Raw genomic sequence first — 18980 nt, 5'->3', positions numbered from 1 at the left:
TGTGCCATATCCGAGGTTCGATTCGACATTTGTCTCATGTCAAACTCCTTTCTCCCTCCCCATGTTTCCTGCCTCATCTACACTTTCAGCTGTCAAAAAAAGGCAGAAATTCCAACGAAAAAAAAAGAAATCTCTCTAAAGTGTGTAAACCACAAGATGCACTGAAGATCTGCCAAAACAGTTGTAGAGGAAAACAGTGAACAAACATTGGACAACAAAATCCACCTGTACAAACCACCTAAATAGAAATAAAGTTCCACTTAAGTCTGACAGAAAATATCAAACTAGACTGTCAGGATATTGGGAACCAGCCAGACGAGGTGTTTATGGTCATGAGAAAATTACAAGAGGAAGCAAAGGACAAATTTTTGGTGTTACCCTAAGACACGTTCAGTCTGGTCCAGGTCCATCTTGAGTACTTCAACACACAAACCAAATACAAGACACATGTTAATGCCAGGATCTTAATACTAATGAGCACCGTATTGCGGAGGCCATGCTTCACTGGTGTCGAGACTAAAAAATCCTCTTCCTTACAATCTTCAGAGTAAAACGAAGTGAAAGAATTTTTTTGCCGATTATCTTCTCAGTAAACTATCAGGGGACAAAAACAGCACTACAGCTTGTGTGAAAATCCTCTGAGGTGAGATGCAGTCATGGCATTGCTTGTTGACAGCAAGCAGTGTCTGGAGAGCAGAGGTGGACTGACAGCGGTTTTCATGCCTGTTCAAGTCCAATCACAAAGATGTTTTATTTTCTTTTATATTCATGCTTTTCACTTTCTTTCTTGGAGGACACACACACACACACACACACACACACACACACACACTGTTCAAACGTGCCAGTGAGTTTGCTATGTGAGGATGGGTAGTGTTTCCCTAGAATCTTGTTAAGATGGAAAGAGACTGAATAAGAGTTAAAACTACCATGGCATGAAATCTCTACCCATAAACCCTATTATACTGTCCGCAAAATAGGTTTTCATAAAATCATAAAAATTTTATGTATGTAAAATATTAACTTGGTTTTCTCTTTGGTTTTCTCCTTTTCTCTATTTCTTTCTCATTTCAAAATAATCAATCCTACAAGCAAGGCTGTTTTGTCAAAGTTGTAAAATAACACAAAAACAGGTGAGGCACAAACACCAGTCATCAATCTCTTCCCTGGCAGTGCCCCATACCAATAAGTAAGGAATCAAGTAAGGCGTGCACTTCATCAGCCTGATTGATGAGGTTTATCGAGCACTTCACTGTTAGCTAAACCATCACCTACATCTTCTCCACCATCCCTCAAAGTGCACAGAGTTCAACATCAAGCCCTGCCTGAAGAACGGGTAGGCAGCCTCTGCAGGAGACACCCACTCAATCACAGTGTGTTATTTCACAGGCTTTAATCCAAAACACCTGCCAGTACCATGATTAAAACTACAGGGTCTTTATTTCGTTACATGTCGAGAATACGATTAATTTCAACAATCGAGAGAATGAATTATTCTGTAATTGCACGTTTCTGAACTTGCAATCACAGCTAATTGTGTGAAATTGTATTATTAAAAAAGAAATAATGGCAGTGTTGTTTTTTTCCTCTGTTCACAGAGTTACACAGAAATGTGTTACAGGTCAGCAACAGCATGAAAATTTTAAGTTATGTGAGCCTGATCTCTCAAAAAGCCTTCTGCCATGTTGACCAAACATATCTAGGATGAAACATTCCCAAGGGTACAGGTTATTGGATGCAATTTATACAGCCACCACACTCTAAATGCTTTTCAACATCTATATAAGGGCTACCTGGAGCGTGAAAAACCTGCGTTGACAGACAAGAAGTCACTGGAAATCAATGGCTCCTCAACACCAGAGACTTTTGCAGGTCCATTAATGAAAACCCTATTGTTCAGACAAGCATTCTTTAAATGTAATGAACACATTTTAGTCAATATCCCAAGGTTTCCTCACCAAACAGGGACAATACTGAACAACAGTTCTATAATTTACAAGTAGATTAATAAGTTCAGCTATAATAAATTATGTATTTGATTTCATTATGACATTCAACATAACTGTGACATGCAGTGGCACAGGCAGATACAGACTATAAAGCCTATGTGATTGATTTCAGTTTGCTCTGACGTGAAAGATACTTTAAGCAATATTTAAGGGAAATAGAAAAACAAAGGCATATGATTTTCTAGCAGGTGTTAATGAAAGATTTAACAAACTTGAATAACAATTAAGTGATTCACTATCTAAATGTAATGACATGTAGGAGAGCATTCAGAACCCTGACAATTGTATGGTTCAGTTGTTACAGCCTATCAAATAATGAAATGATATCTTAACAGTCAGTGCTTCGCTCACCCCCTGACATTCATCATCTATTTATATCACCAGGGTTGGAGGTTTGGTGGCAAGGGACACAGATGAGGCAGAGACATTTTGCTATTTGTGTCATTAGCCTGCAACAGCCATCAGATTACAGGACTCAGACTACATCTTGTAACTATGAAAACAGACATTAATCATTGCTCTGCTCTGTCTCCTGGAAGTTAACACAGGTAAGTTATATAGATTAGGGATGGTGCTTATTTATACAGTTTTCTGAGTGGGAATTGGTGAAAATTAAGTATAAATTCCAAATAATTTTCCAAGGCATGTATAAAGAATATAGTTTAAGATTCTGTGGTTTATCCCCTGTAATTAAGCAGACTTATTAAATACAGCAATATTGTCTGTCTTACCAGGCTTTGTCATAACGTTAGTTTATGTAAATCCCCTTGTAAATTGTCAAATTAATGCACCTTCCTTCATACATGTCAGGATTGAAAAACAAATGGGGAGCAGCGAAGGTACGTTAAGCTACATCTAACGCTAATAGCTAATTTATCATAGTTACTGTATCGAAATAACAACCACGTTAATGAAGCATATCTAGCCAGTCCGTTAGAAGTTCGGGACTTATGTTTTTATAATATATCTGAATCTTAAGTGAACACTAGCTGAGTTAACCTGTAGTGAGTTGAGACACTTTAGTGGGGAAAGAGGTTACCGTTTCACCGGGGAGGGCCAAGACATGCGGGGTTTTTTCAGCCCGGGTCGCAGCTTCTCCAGGGTCCGGTTGCGGCACAGGTAGCGCTCGGTGTCCGAGTTGAAGCGCTGTTTGATCCGTATGTGAGTCCTGGGTTGCCGCCACAGGTGTTTGGGTGGCTTGGCGAGCCCTGCTCCCTCTCTGCTCAGCGTGGCACACTCCATTTTTCTACTTTACTTGTTTGTTTGTTTTTAGCTTTAAAAACCGAGTTTTCAACGTTAACGGGTCAAACAGAGTGCGTGCTGAACGGGCTGTCTGAGTGTGAGGAGCTGCAAACCGTTAACTGATAAGGAGCTGCGAGCGCGGCATGTTGGTGCGCTGCTGTTCACGAGCCGGAGTGCTGAAACGACTCTCAGCCTCTAATACCAGCGCTCTCTCTCGCTCCCTCTCTCTCTTCCTTCACTCTCTCTCTATCTCTCCCTCCCTTATCTCCCCCCTCTGTCTCATTTCTTGTTCTCCATCTTCACTGTTCTCCAAGTCTTCCTGCTTTCCATCTGTTTCTTTCTCTTGTATCGCTCTCTCTGACTGCCAATCATTATTCAGCAAAAAGCAATACAGACAAAAATGCACACGCAGTATTTCATCTGTAAGCTATTTGCATTGCCTTTCCTCAGACAGAACAACAAGTCTTTTGTAGCAGTAGCAGGTTCATCAATTACTCAGCTGACATACAATTAATGTGCAACAACTTTGATATAATCTATTAATCTTCCAACTCAGTTATCAGACGAAAATGTTTGCTAGTTTCAAAAATATAAGGATTTGCTGCTTCTCTCTGGTAGCCTGTTTATGAGTGGGAATTTGGGTTTTAGACCAGACGAAAAAAGGAAGATGAAGGCCTCAACAGTCAGGCTCTGGAGAAATTCAACTGAATATACTATTTTTCAACCACTCAGTATCAATATTCAGTATACTTTCCAGTGTGTCCTGAGTAAATATAGGCCTACAAAAAACGAACATTTAAATAATATAAAATACTAGTAACTATCTGCACTGTCTAATAATCTGATGAAGTTTCCAGATTTCGGTTTATATTTAAAAAGCTGTTGGTTGCCTATAATACCAAAAAATGCTCTTGAATGCAGCACTTTTGGCTACAGGGATGAGGATCCTACCACTAAAAAGTCATGCTGACTTTTTACAACCATTAGGGGCTGATAAAGGACACCATTTTAACATTTCTGTCATGCACTGCAAGGCAGACTACAGTACTGGCATATTGCTTTCCAACTATAGGACACAAGTTATGTTTAGTATTTATTCATGAAGGCCATTTTGATTAAGATTATGGATTATTATCGTCATCATTTGGTATAGTTTAATGTCCAGTACTGCTTGCTTTACAGGCTACAGTAAGTGATTTTTTTTAATGGGGAGCCTATAGTTCTTCCCTTACTTGCTGGAAGATTTTTCTGAATGCCATCAATTCAAAGGAATTCATCCTTAGCATGACAGGAAAGCAACACCTACAGGATGTCACCAAACCCACTTGTGGTCATCATCCTGAAGGAAAAATATGGGCTGTATCATTAGCAAATATTATAATTATTATGTTATAGAGTTCACCCCTCTGTCATTAATGTCCGGACAGCACACACATACATAATGGTTCTAAATGTTTAAGCATAAAGATTGTAAACTGAGAAAGAAGAGATACAGTAATGCAGACGCCAAAGAGATATGGAAGACACATACGCACGACCTTTCACTGCAGGCCTTCTCTTGTTGCTGCAATTACCAGGTATTTCTTAGAGGGAAGAGGGCTTTCATTAACACCTGAAACCTGAAAACACATTCCACCCTTCTTCCTGTGTGTGTGCAGAGATGTGAACTTTACTGTCACTCAGAAAGCTTCAGTTCTTCAGATGGAAAGCCTGCTTTCTTCAGTCCACCTGGACTGACTGAACCAAACCCTGACATACAACAAGGAGACTCGGGAGGTAATGAGCTGAGGTAACTCGGCACTGACTTTAGAGAGAGAGGAAGGGACAGCAGAAAGAAAGGGGGCTTCAGAAGCAAGTATAATTACTAAATTGTCATAGCTTTTCAATCAAATGTAATGTTAATTTTTCATCACAGTGATCAACCAAATAAAGATGAACCACATCAAGACCAAACACAACTGAACAACAACTTCCAAGATGAATGACATCAACAAAAACAACAAAAAAGCCCATCTTTATCAGGAAATAGATGTTTTCTAAAGACAAACGTTTGACTATACACTTAGACAGAGACCTTAACTGTAATGGGTTGCACTCTCAAATAATTGGGGTGGCAGTAATAGTCAACAGTATTACAAAAGAATTAGCCTACAGCTAGAACCAACAGCTAGAGTGCATAATATCCATAATATGTTCAGCATGTATACCAACCTGCACTATGGAGAACCCCCCCCACACAAAAACACAAGAAAGAAAGAAATATACTGTAAGTGTGTGACTGACCGGTGCTCATCATGACTGGCCAGTGCTCGGCTGTACAACACTTCCAGTCGGTCCAGCGGCAGGCCTTGTGCTGCAGATAGCCGTCGGGTGTCACATGGGTGCTCCTGGCAGGAGTGCCTCCTCCACAGAGGAGGAAGCAGCAGCGGACCGGAGAAACGCCGCCGCACCGCCTGGTGGATCACAGGAAGAGACTCTCGACGACCCTGCACCCCAAGAGAAACAAAGAGAGAAGGAGATAGAACTTGAGCGTCCAAATCTCACTGTCTTCAGTGTAATGCTGCAGCCTTAAAATGTATGACTGTGAGAACAGACATGACATAGCTTCCATGAAACACTGAAAAACTAGATGATCCAGAATATACACGCAGTTGATAGTTTTTTAGTTACCTAACTAAAACTTACACAGTCTAATAAAACCGTCCTGCTATAAATCCTACCTTCATGAAGGTTATAATGTTCAGTTTTTGTTTAAACTGTTTTAGAGAGGTGTTAATTCAACTTAATAGTTATTTCAGAGGCTAGAGGAATGTTTCCAATACATTGCCAACCAGATTTATATCAATGCGGTGCACTAAATATTAGAAACACCTCTCAGTATAGCGCAATACAATTCAACGGCAATACACCAAACTGCAGCCTCCAAAATGACCATTAAGTTGAATCAAATCCTCTCTAAAACAGTTTCTAGCAGAATGACTCTCGGGTCTGTCGGTCAGTGGATTGGCACAATATTTTAAAAAGACATTCACAATTCCTTGACGATGAATGCTAACGGCTGTGGTGATCCCCTGGCTTTCACTCTAGTGCCACTATGAGGTCAAATTGTCAGTTTGCCCAGTGCTCTTTCACCACTAGACCAATCTTACACAGTTTATATGAAGTGTACATTTTACTGTTGATGCATGAATATGTTATGTGCATATATATTTAATTTAATAGTCCAAATGAGAATCATAAGAGTCCTGCCATAACAAACTAAATGCTGAAATTATTTTGCCGTCTCAATCAGAAAATGTTCAACAAATAACTTACTGAATGAATAATGAATCTACACATATTAGTCAAGGGACGTGTGGCATCTGCCCAAATGGCCCTGTGGGTATTGCTAGTGTAGTACAAACACTTTTCACTTCTGACACTAAGTAAGTAGTTTGTTTGTCTTCTTCCATGACAATAAAATTGACTTTTTTTTCATGTTCTCCCTGCTAATCTATTTAATATCAGTTGATGCGCTGTAATGGATTTGCAGCAGTGAAAGACGTCAGGTGGGGAGACAGCAGCTTTGTCTGGTTGACAAACAACAGATGGCAAATGAGTGTGTGTGTGTGTGTGTGTGTGTGTGTGTGTGTGTGTGTGTGTGTGTGTGTGAAAAGTACATAACCAATATGACTTCTCTCCATTAAAATGTGTCAAATAAGATCAAGCTAGCCAAGACAACACATAAACCCAAAAATCCATGCCCATTTCGGCCCGGGCAGCTCACAGTCTGTTTCTATGTAATCTGTGCTTCAGCAGAGTTCGCAGAGTCATCACCTGGAGGTTCACAGAGAGGGGATGCAATACTTGTCATCTCAGGCTGTCTTTGTCTCTATAGTGTGCTATTGGATGTTGATCTGACTTTTTCCTGTGGATCTAAAGATTTTGAAAGATCTGTTTTCTTGACCCGTTTCACCTTCGGTTATTTTTCTCCCAAACAAAGGATTTTTGTTTTGGATAAAAAGCTCCACAAACTTGGAATTATTGACTTGGAATTGATGCATCTAAGGTTTGGGTTATGCTAGAAAACAGTTACCTGTATGATGACCTCATTGGAAATGAGTGTATATTCCTAATCCGAAGGTTGGGTGAAAAGCTGGCTGTCATACAAAGGGGGGAGACGAGATATCATTTAAATGTAGGGACAACAGGGTGCACATTTTTCAGTCTCCTGGAAGTCATTCATAGTGTTGCACTTGGTTGTTCACATGAAAAGTGTCAGAAATAGTTAAATAATAATAGTAAAGAATATAAAAAGAGACTTGCGCTTTATGAGGACCTTGAGTTGTGCTTGCTTTGTTTGCTGCTGTTTCAAAAGTTTAGCTCATCTTTTAAGTCGACATGTGCTTACAATAATTAGTTCACACATCTACAGTTCCATCTGCTGATGAAGGTCATGTGATTAGCACAGAAGCTCCAGAACAAATGGACCTTGAGTTGTGGCCAAGAAAAGAACTGTCAAAGTCGATGATGAGTTTTAGTTGGTCCTTTCTTTCTGCTGCTATAACAATTTCGGGTTTTTTTAGATGTGAAATGTTCTGATGAGTAGCGTTGGTGTCCACAGAATTTTTTTTGAACAAACTCACACAGAACTCACGTCTGCAGTACATCTACATGCACTGACTGAAGAACCCTATGAAGGTGTAATTGGAGCAAACAACTGAACCTGTGACAGTGGAATTTGTAGGTGTAGAACAATTCGTTCATTGCAGGTGTACAAATTGTTTTCTATTTTTTCCATCCCCAAATCAGTATGTGAATTCATGCAATGAGAGTTGCACACCTGTAGAATTTTTTTTCACAATACATTTGTTTTTTTGGACATAAGTCAACAACAAAAATAGCTTGAATCTGCAGCTTTGAGTCTCATATGCTGATTTTTCTCACTTTTGCACCACATATCTTAGTGACATGTGGAGCAAAAGTGATTTGTGTACCTGTAGAGCCAGGGAGCAAGTTCAGAGATGAGAGAACCATTTTGACCAATCAAAGAGATAGTTTTGGCGTCTTTCCATGTGGTCCATGTCTATCATATTTCCAACCCAGATATTCTACAGGTGTGCAACTTTCTGATTTGCAGGTAAGAAAAATCTGTCCATGACTTCACATTTTTTGATGCAGGTGTGTGAATTTGTTTTGCACCATATTAATAACATTAATAACATATAATTTGTGATTTGTAGAATAGGATGTGTCCACCTGCAATGAGGAATCTGAAAAGGTTCAACTGTTGTGTTTGTGGGAGAGAGGAAACATTCTACAAGTTTGAAACTTGGAGCATTTTTCTCTGTGACTTCAAATTTACACGTGTGACCATTTTCTACAAATTCCACTGTCACAGGTGCTCTGTTGTTTTGCTCCAATAACACCTTTAAGGAAACCAGGTTACTTTGAGAAATCAGGTCATGCAAACCCATATACCCATACATGCACCCACTCGGTAATCATATTTTTGTCCTACCCCAACCTTATTTTGGAAGCACTGCTTAGTTTTTTGTTTGTTTCTGTGTGTGTGTGTGTGTGTGTGTGTGTGTGTGTGTGTGTCGGCGAGGACAGACTCTGTAGTGAGATCACACTGTTTTAACTTACAACAAGAATGTGGCTGAATTTAACAAATAGTCAAATGTTCATCAGTGGAAATTTACATATTTAGATTTCTACTTTGTGTTAGTTTCCATTTTAGTCTGAATTTGGATGGAATCATTTTAAATACGAGGATGTTTCCATACACGTTACGATATTTTCTTTCATCCAGTCAATTAGGTGTCACAACTCTATTCTCCTATTCTATGCGCATGACAATTATGAACACGTTTGGGGATCTAACTGGTGAATTAAAGTTTCTCTCCCACTGCTGGTTTTGGGCCTGCACATAAACATCCCAACCTGGATGAGGTAACTAATTTACTCTTTCATACTAAACTGGTTACTGTAGCACAGTAAGATATTTGTGTCATAACAAAGCCTGTGATGCCATCACTACTGGACCTAAATTAGTTTTCTGTGTATCGCTCTACAGTGCTGTTTTTCATGCACTCCCACTGATTTGATATTTTGCCCTCCTAAGTTGACATTTTGCAGGTATGACATTTTCACCCGACAATATAACATAACTTTATTTACAGCAGCACCCTTCTGGTTTGCTTCAACATGTTTTTTTGTCGCGGAACGACACATTTTCCTCTAGCCAATCAGCAGCAAAGAGGAAGCAGCTGGCTGAGTTATCACCTGGCCGATCTCCTACCATGCAACACACAGGGAGTGAGAATGAGATGGAGGCAATAAGGCTGGTGTGTGATCAGACGGAACGGCGTGTGCTCTGCCTCTAAGAACCAATGAGCTGGCGGCACCAGTCCTCGCCTCGCTTCCCCGTTAATCGAGAGTACAGCGCTGTCTCAATGCTTAGGACTCACACTCTCTCCTAAAGTGGTTGGCATATTCTCAGCACAGTGTGGCAGGACACAGTGGGAATCAAACCCCAAACCTCAGCTGTTTCAGTGCTCAAGGCACGGAATAATGACTCATCACACTTCAGTACAGATGAAGGTGTAGTGTTAACGATAAAATCTATGCAACAACAGCAGCATTTGATCTGGTGTACTAGGTGTGTATAAATTGTCCCCTTCTATGACTGATTATTGAGCTATGGTGTAAAATGGCAGTCCTATACATAATCATTTTCCTTTTAAAAACTGAAGGAATGGCACCAAAATCTGAAGGTTACCACTGATGTTTTAGATAGCCAAAACATTTTCTATTATCAAACTCAAAACACATTTGTAGGCAGCTAGAAGTTCATTCATCTTCCAGACTGATCTTTTTATACAGATTCTATGAGACTGATCAGCTGCACAATGTAACAATATTAGCATAACCGCACAGTGCTCACCAGGAATGTCAATATTGACTTTATTTATTAGTTAATTTGTTTATAATTGACGAGTCTGTGTGTTTTTGTAACATTCCCAGGTTTGCTCCAGAAAAATCTAAGACTGAACTGGCACAATGGCAAAATTTTTCGCCATGGCAACGGCGTGATACTATGGACAGCAATATCGGTCTGTCAGTCGTTCAGCCCACCATTTTGGTCCAGATTGAAATATCTTAACAACTATTTGATGGACTGCAATAACATTTTGTGACATTCATGGTGCCAAGATGATGAAGCCAACAGACTGGCTTTTACTCTGGCACCATCATCAGGTCAAGATTTGTAAACTTCAGCTGTGCTCTGTGTTTAATGCTAATTAGCATTAAACACAATGCTAACAAACTTAATTAAGATGGCAAACATGGTAAAATTGAACTAATAAATTCCGGGTGTGTGCTGGAGTTGAAGCTGTTGGAATAACGTGAATGTAAAATCAGGTTGTTAAGTTTGACCTGTGGGACAAAGAACTGCTGTTTGTCAGTTTAGCTGACCAGCAAACCACTGGAACACACTTAGTTCTACATTTAGATTTGGACTTTTTTCAGTGCTTTACTGTTGGCAGATCTGATTAAAAAAAACAAGTGACAAATTCTTAATGCAGTCTGGACGAACGACAAACCTCCAACATGTGAACCTCCGGGTGGTCATCAGTAGGAGTTATTGCTCCTGCAACCCCAGCTGACAGTGATAACCTGGAGTGCCCTTCTACATCAGTTCTGCAAGGTGAGAAGTTAAAATGCTACAGGCCAGCAAAAACAAGATTTTCATGGGGCATTAAGTTAAACTTTTAGGTCTTAACAAACATGATATCAAGATGATCTGAACTTTTGCATCATAATATGAATCATAATGCATCACCTGCTCATCACAGGCCCTACACACATAGGCCAAGGGATTATATATTTGAAAGTAGCTCACCAAGAGCTAGAGGCTCTGAGCTGGAACAGGTAGATTTTTCTTTACAGCGTTTTATTATTACAAACAATCCAAGTGGAACAATCCAACAGAATGTCCACAATCTGTTGCAGCCAATGCAACTTTAGTTTCATTGTAGCTTCTCTAGCAAGTCTCCTTCTTCTTAATTTTATTTTCATTATGACAGTTTTTCATCTTAGATTTATAATGTGATAAATAATTTACACTGCTGACACTGTCTTGCTCTCTCTCTTGCTCTCATTTTTGCTAAATCTGTTGATTGTTGTGAAAATGTGACATTTTCCCTCAATTACAGTTGGCTCTCTAAAACAGATCCTTGACACATTCCCCTCACAAATTTCTTGCAGATAAACACAGAAAATGGCTTTCATTAATCAGCCTTTTGTGCTCAGAACAAACAACCTGATGGTTGCCACCTCATCAGGAGAGCGAAGTGCTTAATATTTTGCATGTGTATGTTGTCTGTTACCAACAGGGCTAATGGCTGAAGCCTGCCCGCTCCCGACAGTGCATTTTTTCCACCAGAATCAGACATCCTCGTCAAAATGAAAAAGGAAACTAATTTCTACTAATATCACTGTGGAGGATTTATGCCATCCAAGGAGAAAGCACCTGAGGCTGTATTAGAGTGTGTTGAGTAGCAGCTCAGACATGTTTCTGCTCTGACCACAGTCCAACTTGTACCCACAGGTATCCCACAATCCACTGGGCTCCCATCTGCCCCACACAGCATGTACACACTTATCTAAACACTATTTTTTGCACAAAACACATCTGCTTACACATAAAGGCATTGTACACATGCATTACAGTATTGCTCTACTACATGTATATCCTTTTACACACACACACACACACACACACACACACACACAGCGTGATGATGTAATCAGAGATGATAAGAGTGTTTCATTAGGACACGTAATCCTTCATGAACTCATGAGAGCAATCAAAGCTGCTCCTAAGTGGGAATATGAATATTAATTCATCATAGAGGGGAGAGGAGCAGAGCTGGATAAACCTTCCCACAGTGCGAGTTATGTGTGATAAGTGTGAGTGTTTCATAGCAGACAACCAGAGGAAGCCTGTTGCCTTCTGATGCAAACCTCACCTGTACGTAAAATGACACCTGGGGGTGCAAAAAGTATGATTAGCATTGCTCCATAAATAGAGCCAGTCTCCAATCAGCCCTCTCCTTCTCAACCCCCTTCTTCTTCTCTCTGAAGGCATGCGTGTGCCATGATTAACTATGCAGGCAGACACAAAAAGCCTGTTTTCATGAAAGCTGGGATTTTACAAAGTGCACTTAAAAGTTAACTCATAGAGCAGCCAGGGGTAAAGCTGTGGAGGTTTATGGTTACATTTGTCAGCTCTGTTTCCTAAAAGTGTCATAAGTCATAATGTAATTTATATATATATATAAAAATTACATATAAATATATAATATAATATAAGGCTGATGGGCTGGGACAGAGTAACGCTGCTGCACTGTTCCATCAGTCAGAAATCAATAGAAAAGCACTTTCTGCCATCTGTCTGAAGCATTTTATTCTTTTTACATCATCATTCCAACCTTTGTTGTACAATGTAATCATGATTTAGATCGAAGTATTCTGGTAAATGTTCATGAAGTAGGTTTTATGTACTTTATGCACAGCTTTCTTTTAATTGAATAAGTCACAGATTTAGAAAGATGTTGTGCAGTTAGTTCCCTTCTTCTGTGTGGAGGGGAATTTTTTAAGTAAGTAAAAAATAGTCATGCTTTCAAAAATGTTATATCAGATACAGCTTTAGTTTTTTCAAGTTAAGTTTAGGTTACTGGCAGTAATGTGATTGAAGAAGTTTTGTTATATTAACATCTACATTGTTATCTAACTTGTGGTGTTGCTGGTGTTTCTTACTGGTACCGGATGTTTAACTTACTACTGTGTCCAGCATGAAAAATTCAAAGTTTAAAACAATTGGGAAAGAACAACTCATTTTAAGTCTTAGATACTATTAGAGTGACTAAAAATACTTTAGTCAGTCAACTTTTATTTTCTAAAGTTAGGAATTTTACATGTGAAGGAAGTTGAAGACACTGCTGTAAATTTGATGGATAGATAGAGATTAAATTCATAATCACCAATATGCCCTTAATGCATAAGTAAATGCATCTATGTGCCTCTATATAGTAAATTTATCAAAATAGTCTATGAAGCAAGATCATCCTTCTGTATGAGAGAATATTTAAAAGCTATAATAAAATGCCTCTAGCTTTTCAACAACTGACTAGTTCTCTGTAATCACTCATCGTGAGTGTGTGTGTGTGCGTATGCATGTGTATGCATGCGCGTGTGTGTGTGTGTGTATGTGTGTGTGTGTATGTGTGTGTATGTCTTTATTGTTTGCAAGAAAAACCCTGAAGTAAAGATAAAACTTTTATGGCCAACTTTCAAACCCAATCATGAAGAAAAACACATTGTAATGCACAGCCGTAGGGTCAGACAGCGGTGTAGATCTTATGTAGGACTTATCAGTAAAGTAAATTACAAACTCCGTGTGTGTGTGTGTGTGTGTGTGTACACAAGAGTAAGCAGTGAATATTATTTACCTCCAACCAAGACATTGACCCAGGTTAGTTGTTGCAGCAGCGAGACAGCAGCTGAAACAAAACAACAAAGGCAGGTGGTTGTAAAATGACATTCATCACTCTTAGTTATCCATTTTTTTCAAAAGACTTAACTAAAAGTCAATCATTATAAAGTACACTAATAGAATATATTCCACTTGAAGGGGAAATAAGAGAGACTGGTACTGTCCCATATGACAAGATGAAAATAAACTTTCAGTTTTGCTCTCTGACAAATTAATAATCCATCATTATCTGCAGATATTTCTGGCAAAAGTAATTTTCCTGAAAACCAGACTCACTTTAAACCTTTACTTTGACCACGTAATGGTTTGCACTGGTAATTCACATTAAACATTAGAAATATAAATACAGAATTTGAATAAGTAGTATAGGAAGTGAGAATGTAAGTCTCTGGGTTGGTGACATCTACCGTTGTGTCCCTGAGCAAGACACTTAACCCTCTAGTTGCTCCAGAGGTGTGCAACCTCGGGCATATATAGCAATTGTAAATTGCTTTGGATAAAAGCGTCAACTAAATTAATAAATGTAATACATGTAAATGGATCTATGAACATGCCAGAGGCATCACAAGAGCTAAAAAGAATTTCAATCCAGCCAGAAAAGTATATGATGAAGCACTTTTATATCTTTGATGAACTGATTTGTTTATTTTCAAGTCACACACAGCGCAGTCCACATGGGCTCAGAAGATGCAGCGTTAAAACAAAATGTAATACAATACACTGCCATAATTATACAAACTCAACAGGAGGCATAAAATGTGTTGTCTCGTCTTTATAAGAAATTAGGAGACATGAACATTCTTATGGCCTTCATATGAGGGACGATAAATCATACAAAAGTAAATAGACTGCACTTGGACAGATGCCTTTCACCTGGGAGGTCAGAGCTTGAATCATGTATGACCCTGAAAGTTAATGTTTACTTGTTGTACCCCAAACCATGATCGTTGGTTAACGTGGTTAACCTTGTGAAACAGTCGCAGTTTGGTTTCTGTATAGGAACCAAACTACTTGGTGAGATACCATAGTACATTCTTGATTTCTGGTGTAGCAGCCCCAGCACTGGAGGAAACTTCACCAGCTGCCACTGCCTTAAGATGCCCTACATCTTAAATATGCTTGAAAGACAGTACGACATTTCTGTTTCCTTACAACACCGACATTCCTGAGAAACATACGGGTCTTTGCTGCTCAACACTTTACTTCTGTTTCTTTTTGACAACGTGCATGTCTCCATGGGAAAGCAGCCTGTGCTGCTCACCAAACCCAACGGTAAACAGGCCCTGCTATTTACCTGCTAGAAGCAGATCACATCTTCATATTTGAAATGTGGAATTACCCATGAAATTTAAAAAAGGATGCTGTGACAGGAAAGTACAGAAAACAAGCTGCATCCCGACCACAACAGCCTATCAACCATAACTCAACAGGAAACCCTTTCATGACTATCTACAACAGACTCACAGTTTTGTGTTTGGACACGACAGCATGAAAATTGTTATATCTAAGATCTAATGTATATTTAACAAGGGAAAAAACACATCTTTCTCTACTGCAGTTGAAAGAAATGACTCAAAAATCTCATAATTGTCTATCCAGACTTGTACTTTGATGCACAATAAAACATTTTCTAGAAACCCTTTTCCCAGAAGACACTTCTCACCGTGTGTAAATAATAAAATGATTGGTGGCTGAATTCCATGAGGCTGCTTCAGTTTCAGGGTCCTGGTATTGTGCCTGCTGGCTCACTGTCACATTTTCACGCCTTATTAGGACACTTGAATAGAACAGATCCATTGTTAATGTAACTAGCAACACCTGAGTTTCACCTACTATTGAGTTGTGAAGTGGGAGTGTTTTAACCATTGTGTGTTCCCATTTCGAGCCCAAACCCGACTCCCCCAAAGAATGTTAAGAGATAAGATAGGATCCTTTATTGATCCCCTGTAAGGGAAATTGAAATTGGCACAGCAGCACAGGAGAATATAGTGCAAAGTAATCCACACAATACAATAAAGTAGAATAAAGATCTCTCTCTCTCTCTATCTCTCTCTATATATATATATATTGTAGTGAACAACGGTGTGGATTTGTGCATTTTATATTGAATAAATTTGGAGCTACTCTAAATTCCTTTCTCCTCCCCAGAGAAGAAGGGTAGGGGTCAAAGTTGCTTTCTCTAAGTGCTAGCCCGACCATAAAACTGGCACCCTTTTGATCCCGAAGCTGATAACGTGGGGCCTGACTGTTAAACTGACAAAGGGACACAAGCCAGCCATTAGCATTTCCCTGAACAGCCTATCAAAACTGGCCGACACATGTTTCCGTGGCAACTGACCGTATTCTTTGTTTTATTACCACATCAAAAAGAAAACCCTTGTCTCACCTAGGTGTGACATAATCCAGGACAGCTGAACTTTCAATCTAAAAAAGACTGCAGTCTCCAAAGACTCAAAGCATTTAATTAATTTTAATTAAATCTTTAGTTACTTGATTACGTTTGCCTCTATTTGAGTAGTTATGTTAACCTTTGCAGTGTTTTTATTTTCAGCAAGACACTCCATCATCTAATGTGAACAATGCTTGTTCATAATACTTTCCTACAAAATTCCTTTAGAAATGATGACAAAGGAATGTTTTACTATACTCTTAACCGCCAGCTTGAATTTAAGGATGAATCAACAATATTTGACCGTTTGACCGCTGAGGTTCGATTGTGGAACATATTTGATTATAATACGCGCAAATAGATTTCTTTTAAGACATTAAGTTTAGAGAGGCAGTCCCTTGGGAAACCTGAAACCCCCCCTGGGGAACCACGCCCCAGGCAACAAAAGAGCGACACGCGACCTCGCTTCGCTCTCTTCTCTTCGCTCTCTTCTCTTCGCTCTCTTCCACTCTGCTCTGCTCGCTGGACGCTTCGGCACGCGTGCGGTGTGCCTCGCCAGGCAACGCCCTCAGAGTCGACCAGCGAAACAGGCCTTTTGTTCGCCTGAAGCTACACACGTGAAGTGCCGAGACATCGATCTGCCTTCAGTTTGTTTTATTTTCTTTATTTCTTTTGTTTGTTAAAGTTATCAGTCCGTTATGTTACACTGGACTAATTCAGGAACGACCAAGTTCCATTTTAAGCCTTTTTCGTCGAGCCAACTTCACAGAGGTCAGACCAAGCCACGTGGTCTCGCCAGCTACAACGAAGGAAACCTGAAAACAGCCGAATTGCCAGACGGAGGAGGCGTTTTCAATCAGACACGGAGAACCCCGGAGAATCCCTAGCAAAAAGCCAGGATCGGCAGCTAGCGTGGGACCCGTGCAACAGGCCAAGCAGGCTGTCGACAAGCAGTAAGACTTAACACACGTTCTGTGATCAGATATGTCCCTTTTAATTCCTGAACTCATAGCATTAGTTTACTTTCATTAGCTCTTCTATGCCGTATGAGTCAAATGCTTCCCACAATCGAACCTCCAGGCTCATTGTTCAGCAAATGTTTATGTTCCCTGTATCCAACCATCTTTTTATCACCTTAGTTAGAGAATAAATTCACTGTAATATAGTCAAGAACTGTGTGTGTTGCCTATTTCTACGTCCCTGCCAAGAGAATTGACCCTTAAGATATGAGACTGACTGACTGATTTAAGATAATTGAGCGATTATTAGCTAACTGATCACTAGTAATAATTGTATAATTATTAAAAACTACCTAGAGGTCCGGAGACTCTAGGATTATAACAACTCCGGTGTTGCCCTGAAACGAGGAATAAAATTAGATTTTATGAATAATAAAATTCATAACTGGGTATCAATTCTCATAAATTTATTAAATTGCATAACTAAATTTAGGTTTGCTACAATATCTCTCTCTCTCTCTCTCTATATATATATATATATATCTCTATCTCTCTCTCTCTCTCTCTCTCTCTCTCTCTCTCTCTCTCTCTATATATATATATATATATATATATATATATATATATATATGTTCTCCTTTTTATCTCAATGGGTATCAGCTTTAGGTGAGGATTTATCTCCTCAATTGTTTATTTTTGGGCCAAAGTATGTCACCAGTTGTAAACATGTTTTGGTTTTACTAAATTTTGTGTTTGGAACTGCCAAACTCACTATTTGGAAAACAAGGAAAAATAAGATGCTTGGTAAAGATACTTTAGATCCTTTGCTGATGTTCAAGGGTTTGGTTGCATCAAGGCTCAGGATAGAGTATGCATACTATACTTTGGTTGGGTGCTTACCAATGTTCGTGAATACTTGGGCTATAAATGAAGTTTGTTGTTGTTTCTTTTTTGTGTCTTTTCTTTTGTGTTTTTTTTTTTTTTTTTTTTCCTCCGTAATTGAGATTTTGTAACAAAGTTTGCTAGTGGTAACAGACTGGTTTTATCTGTATGTTGTAAATAAAGGTGGTTTCAATCTCAATCTCTCTCTCTCTAAATATATATCTATATATATATAGATATATATATCTACCTCTCTCTCTCTCTCTCTCTCTCTCTCTCTAGATATATATATATATATATATCTATATATATATCTCTCTCTCTAAATATCTCTCTCTCTCTCTCTCTCTCTCTCTCATATATATATATGTATATATATATATATACATACATATATATCTGCGCATGCGTGAGGGTTTTTTGAGCGAGTGTGAGGTGCGTGTGGTGAGTACGAATGGTTTATGCCCGCTGTGGCGGAAAATTCCTTTCTCTTTCAATTCTTTTCTATTTTTTTCGTTTTTGATATCTGTGGTGTATTGGGGTGGTGAAGTAAGGCTCCTTTGGTGGGGGGTTGTTCGGCCGTTAGCAACCAGTGTATCACTGGAAGCATGGCAGCCCAAAACACAAACACCTGTTTAGATTCTCTCACGCGGCGACACGGAGTGAAAGTGGTGTCCGCAGTGAATGTGGAGGAGTGCATTTTGGCCGTTGGAAATGTTGTTGGTCATGAGTGTATTTTAGCGGCGTCTAGGATGAATAATGCAATGGTTTTGTTTTTAAATTCTGTTGAGAAAGCAAACGAAGTAGTGGAAAGAGGTGTAGTAATTAGTGGTTTGTTCACCCCAGTGCTTCCCCTTTCCACCCCCGCTAAGAAAGTAACTTTGTCTAACGTCCCGCCGTTCATAAAAGACGAAATGCTGACAAAAGAATTGTCACGGTTTGGAAAGATAGTCAGC

General features: G+C 39.2%; 1 protein-coding gene across 4 annotated transcripts in view; it reads right to left on the bottom strand.

The window, feature by feature from the left end:
* The window catches only part of LOC123970898 (cAMP-specific 3',5'-cyclic phosphodiesterase 4D-like), a 124715-nt gene that overhangs the window by 93092 nt on the left and 12643 nt on the right, over positions 1-18980 (bottom strand). For 2 of the 4 annotated variants that reach the window (XM_046049275.1, XM_046049277.1), the window contains exons 2-3: positions 13751-13801; positions 5535-5737 (exon numbers count right to left, since the gene is read on the bottom strand). In XM_046049275.1, the coding sequence (XP_045905231.1) occupies positions 5535-5737; positions 13751-13765 (218 nt within the window). In that variant the 5' untranslated portion in view covers positions 13766-13801. Of the gene's footprint in view, positions 1-3048; positions 3398-5534; positions 5738-13750; positions 13802-18980 lie in introns of those variants that run through there. The other 2 variants (XM_046049276.1, XM_046049278.1) reach the window with 1 other exon arrangement.

The sequence above is a fragment of the Micropterus dolomieu genome, linkage group LG05 (assembly GCF_021292245.1).
Source record: "Micropterus dolomieu isolate WLL.071019.BEF.003 ecotype Adirondacks linkage group LG05, ASM2129224v1, whole genome shotgun sequence".
Classification (NCBI taxonomy): Eukaryota; Metazoa; Chordata; class Actinopteri; order Centrarchiformes; family Centrarchidae; genus Micropterus; species Micropterus dolomieu.
The sequence above is the reverse complement of the archived record's forward strand: the minus strand, read 5'-3'. Positions and strand labels throughout refer to the sequence as shown.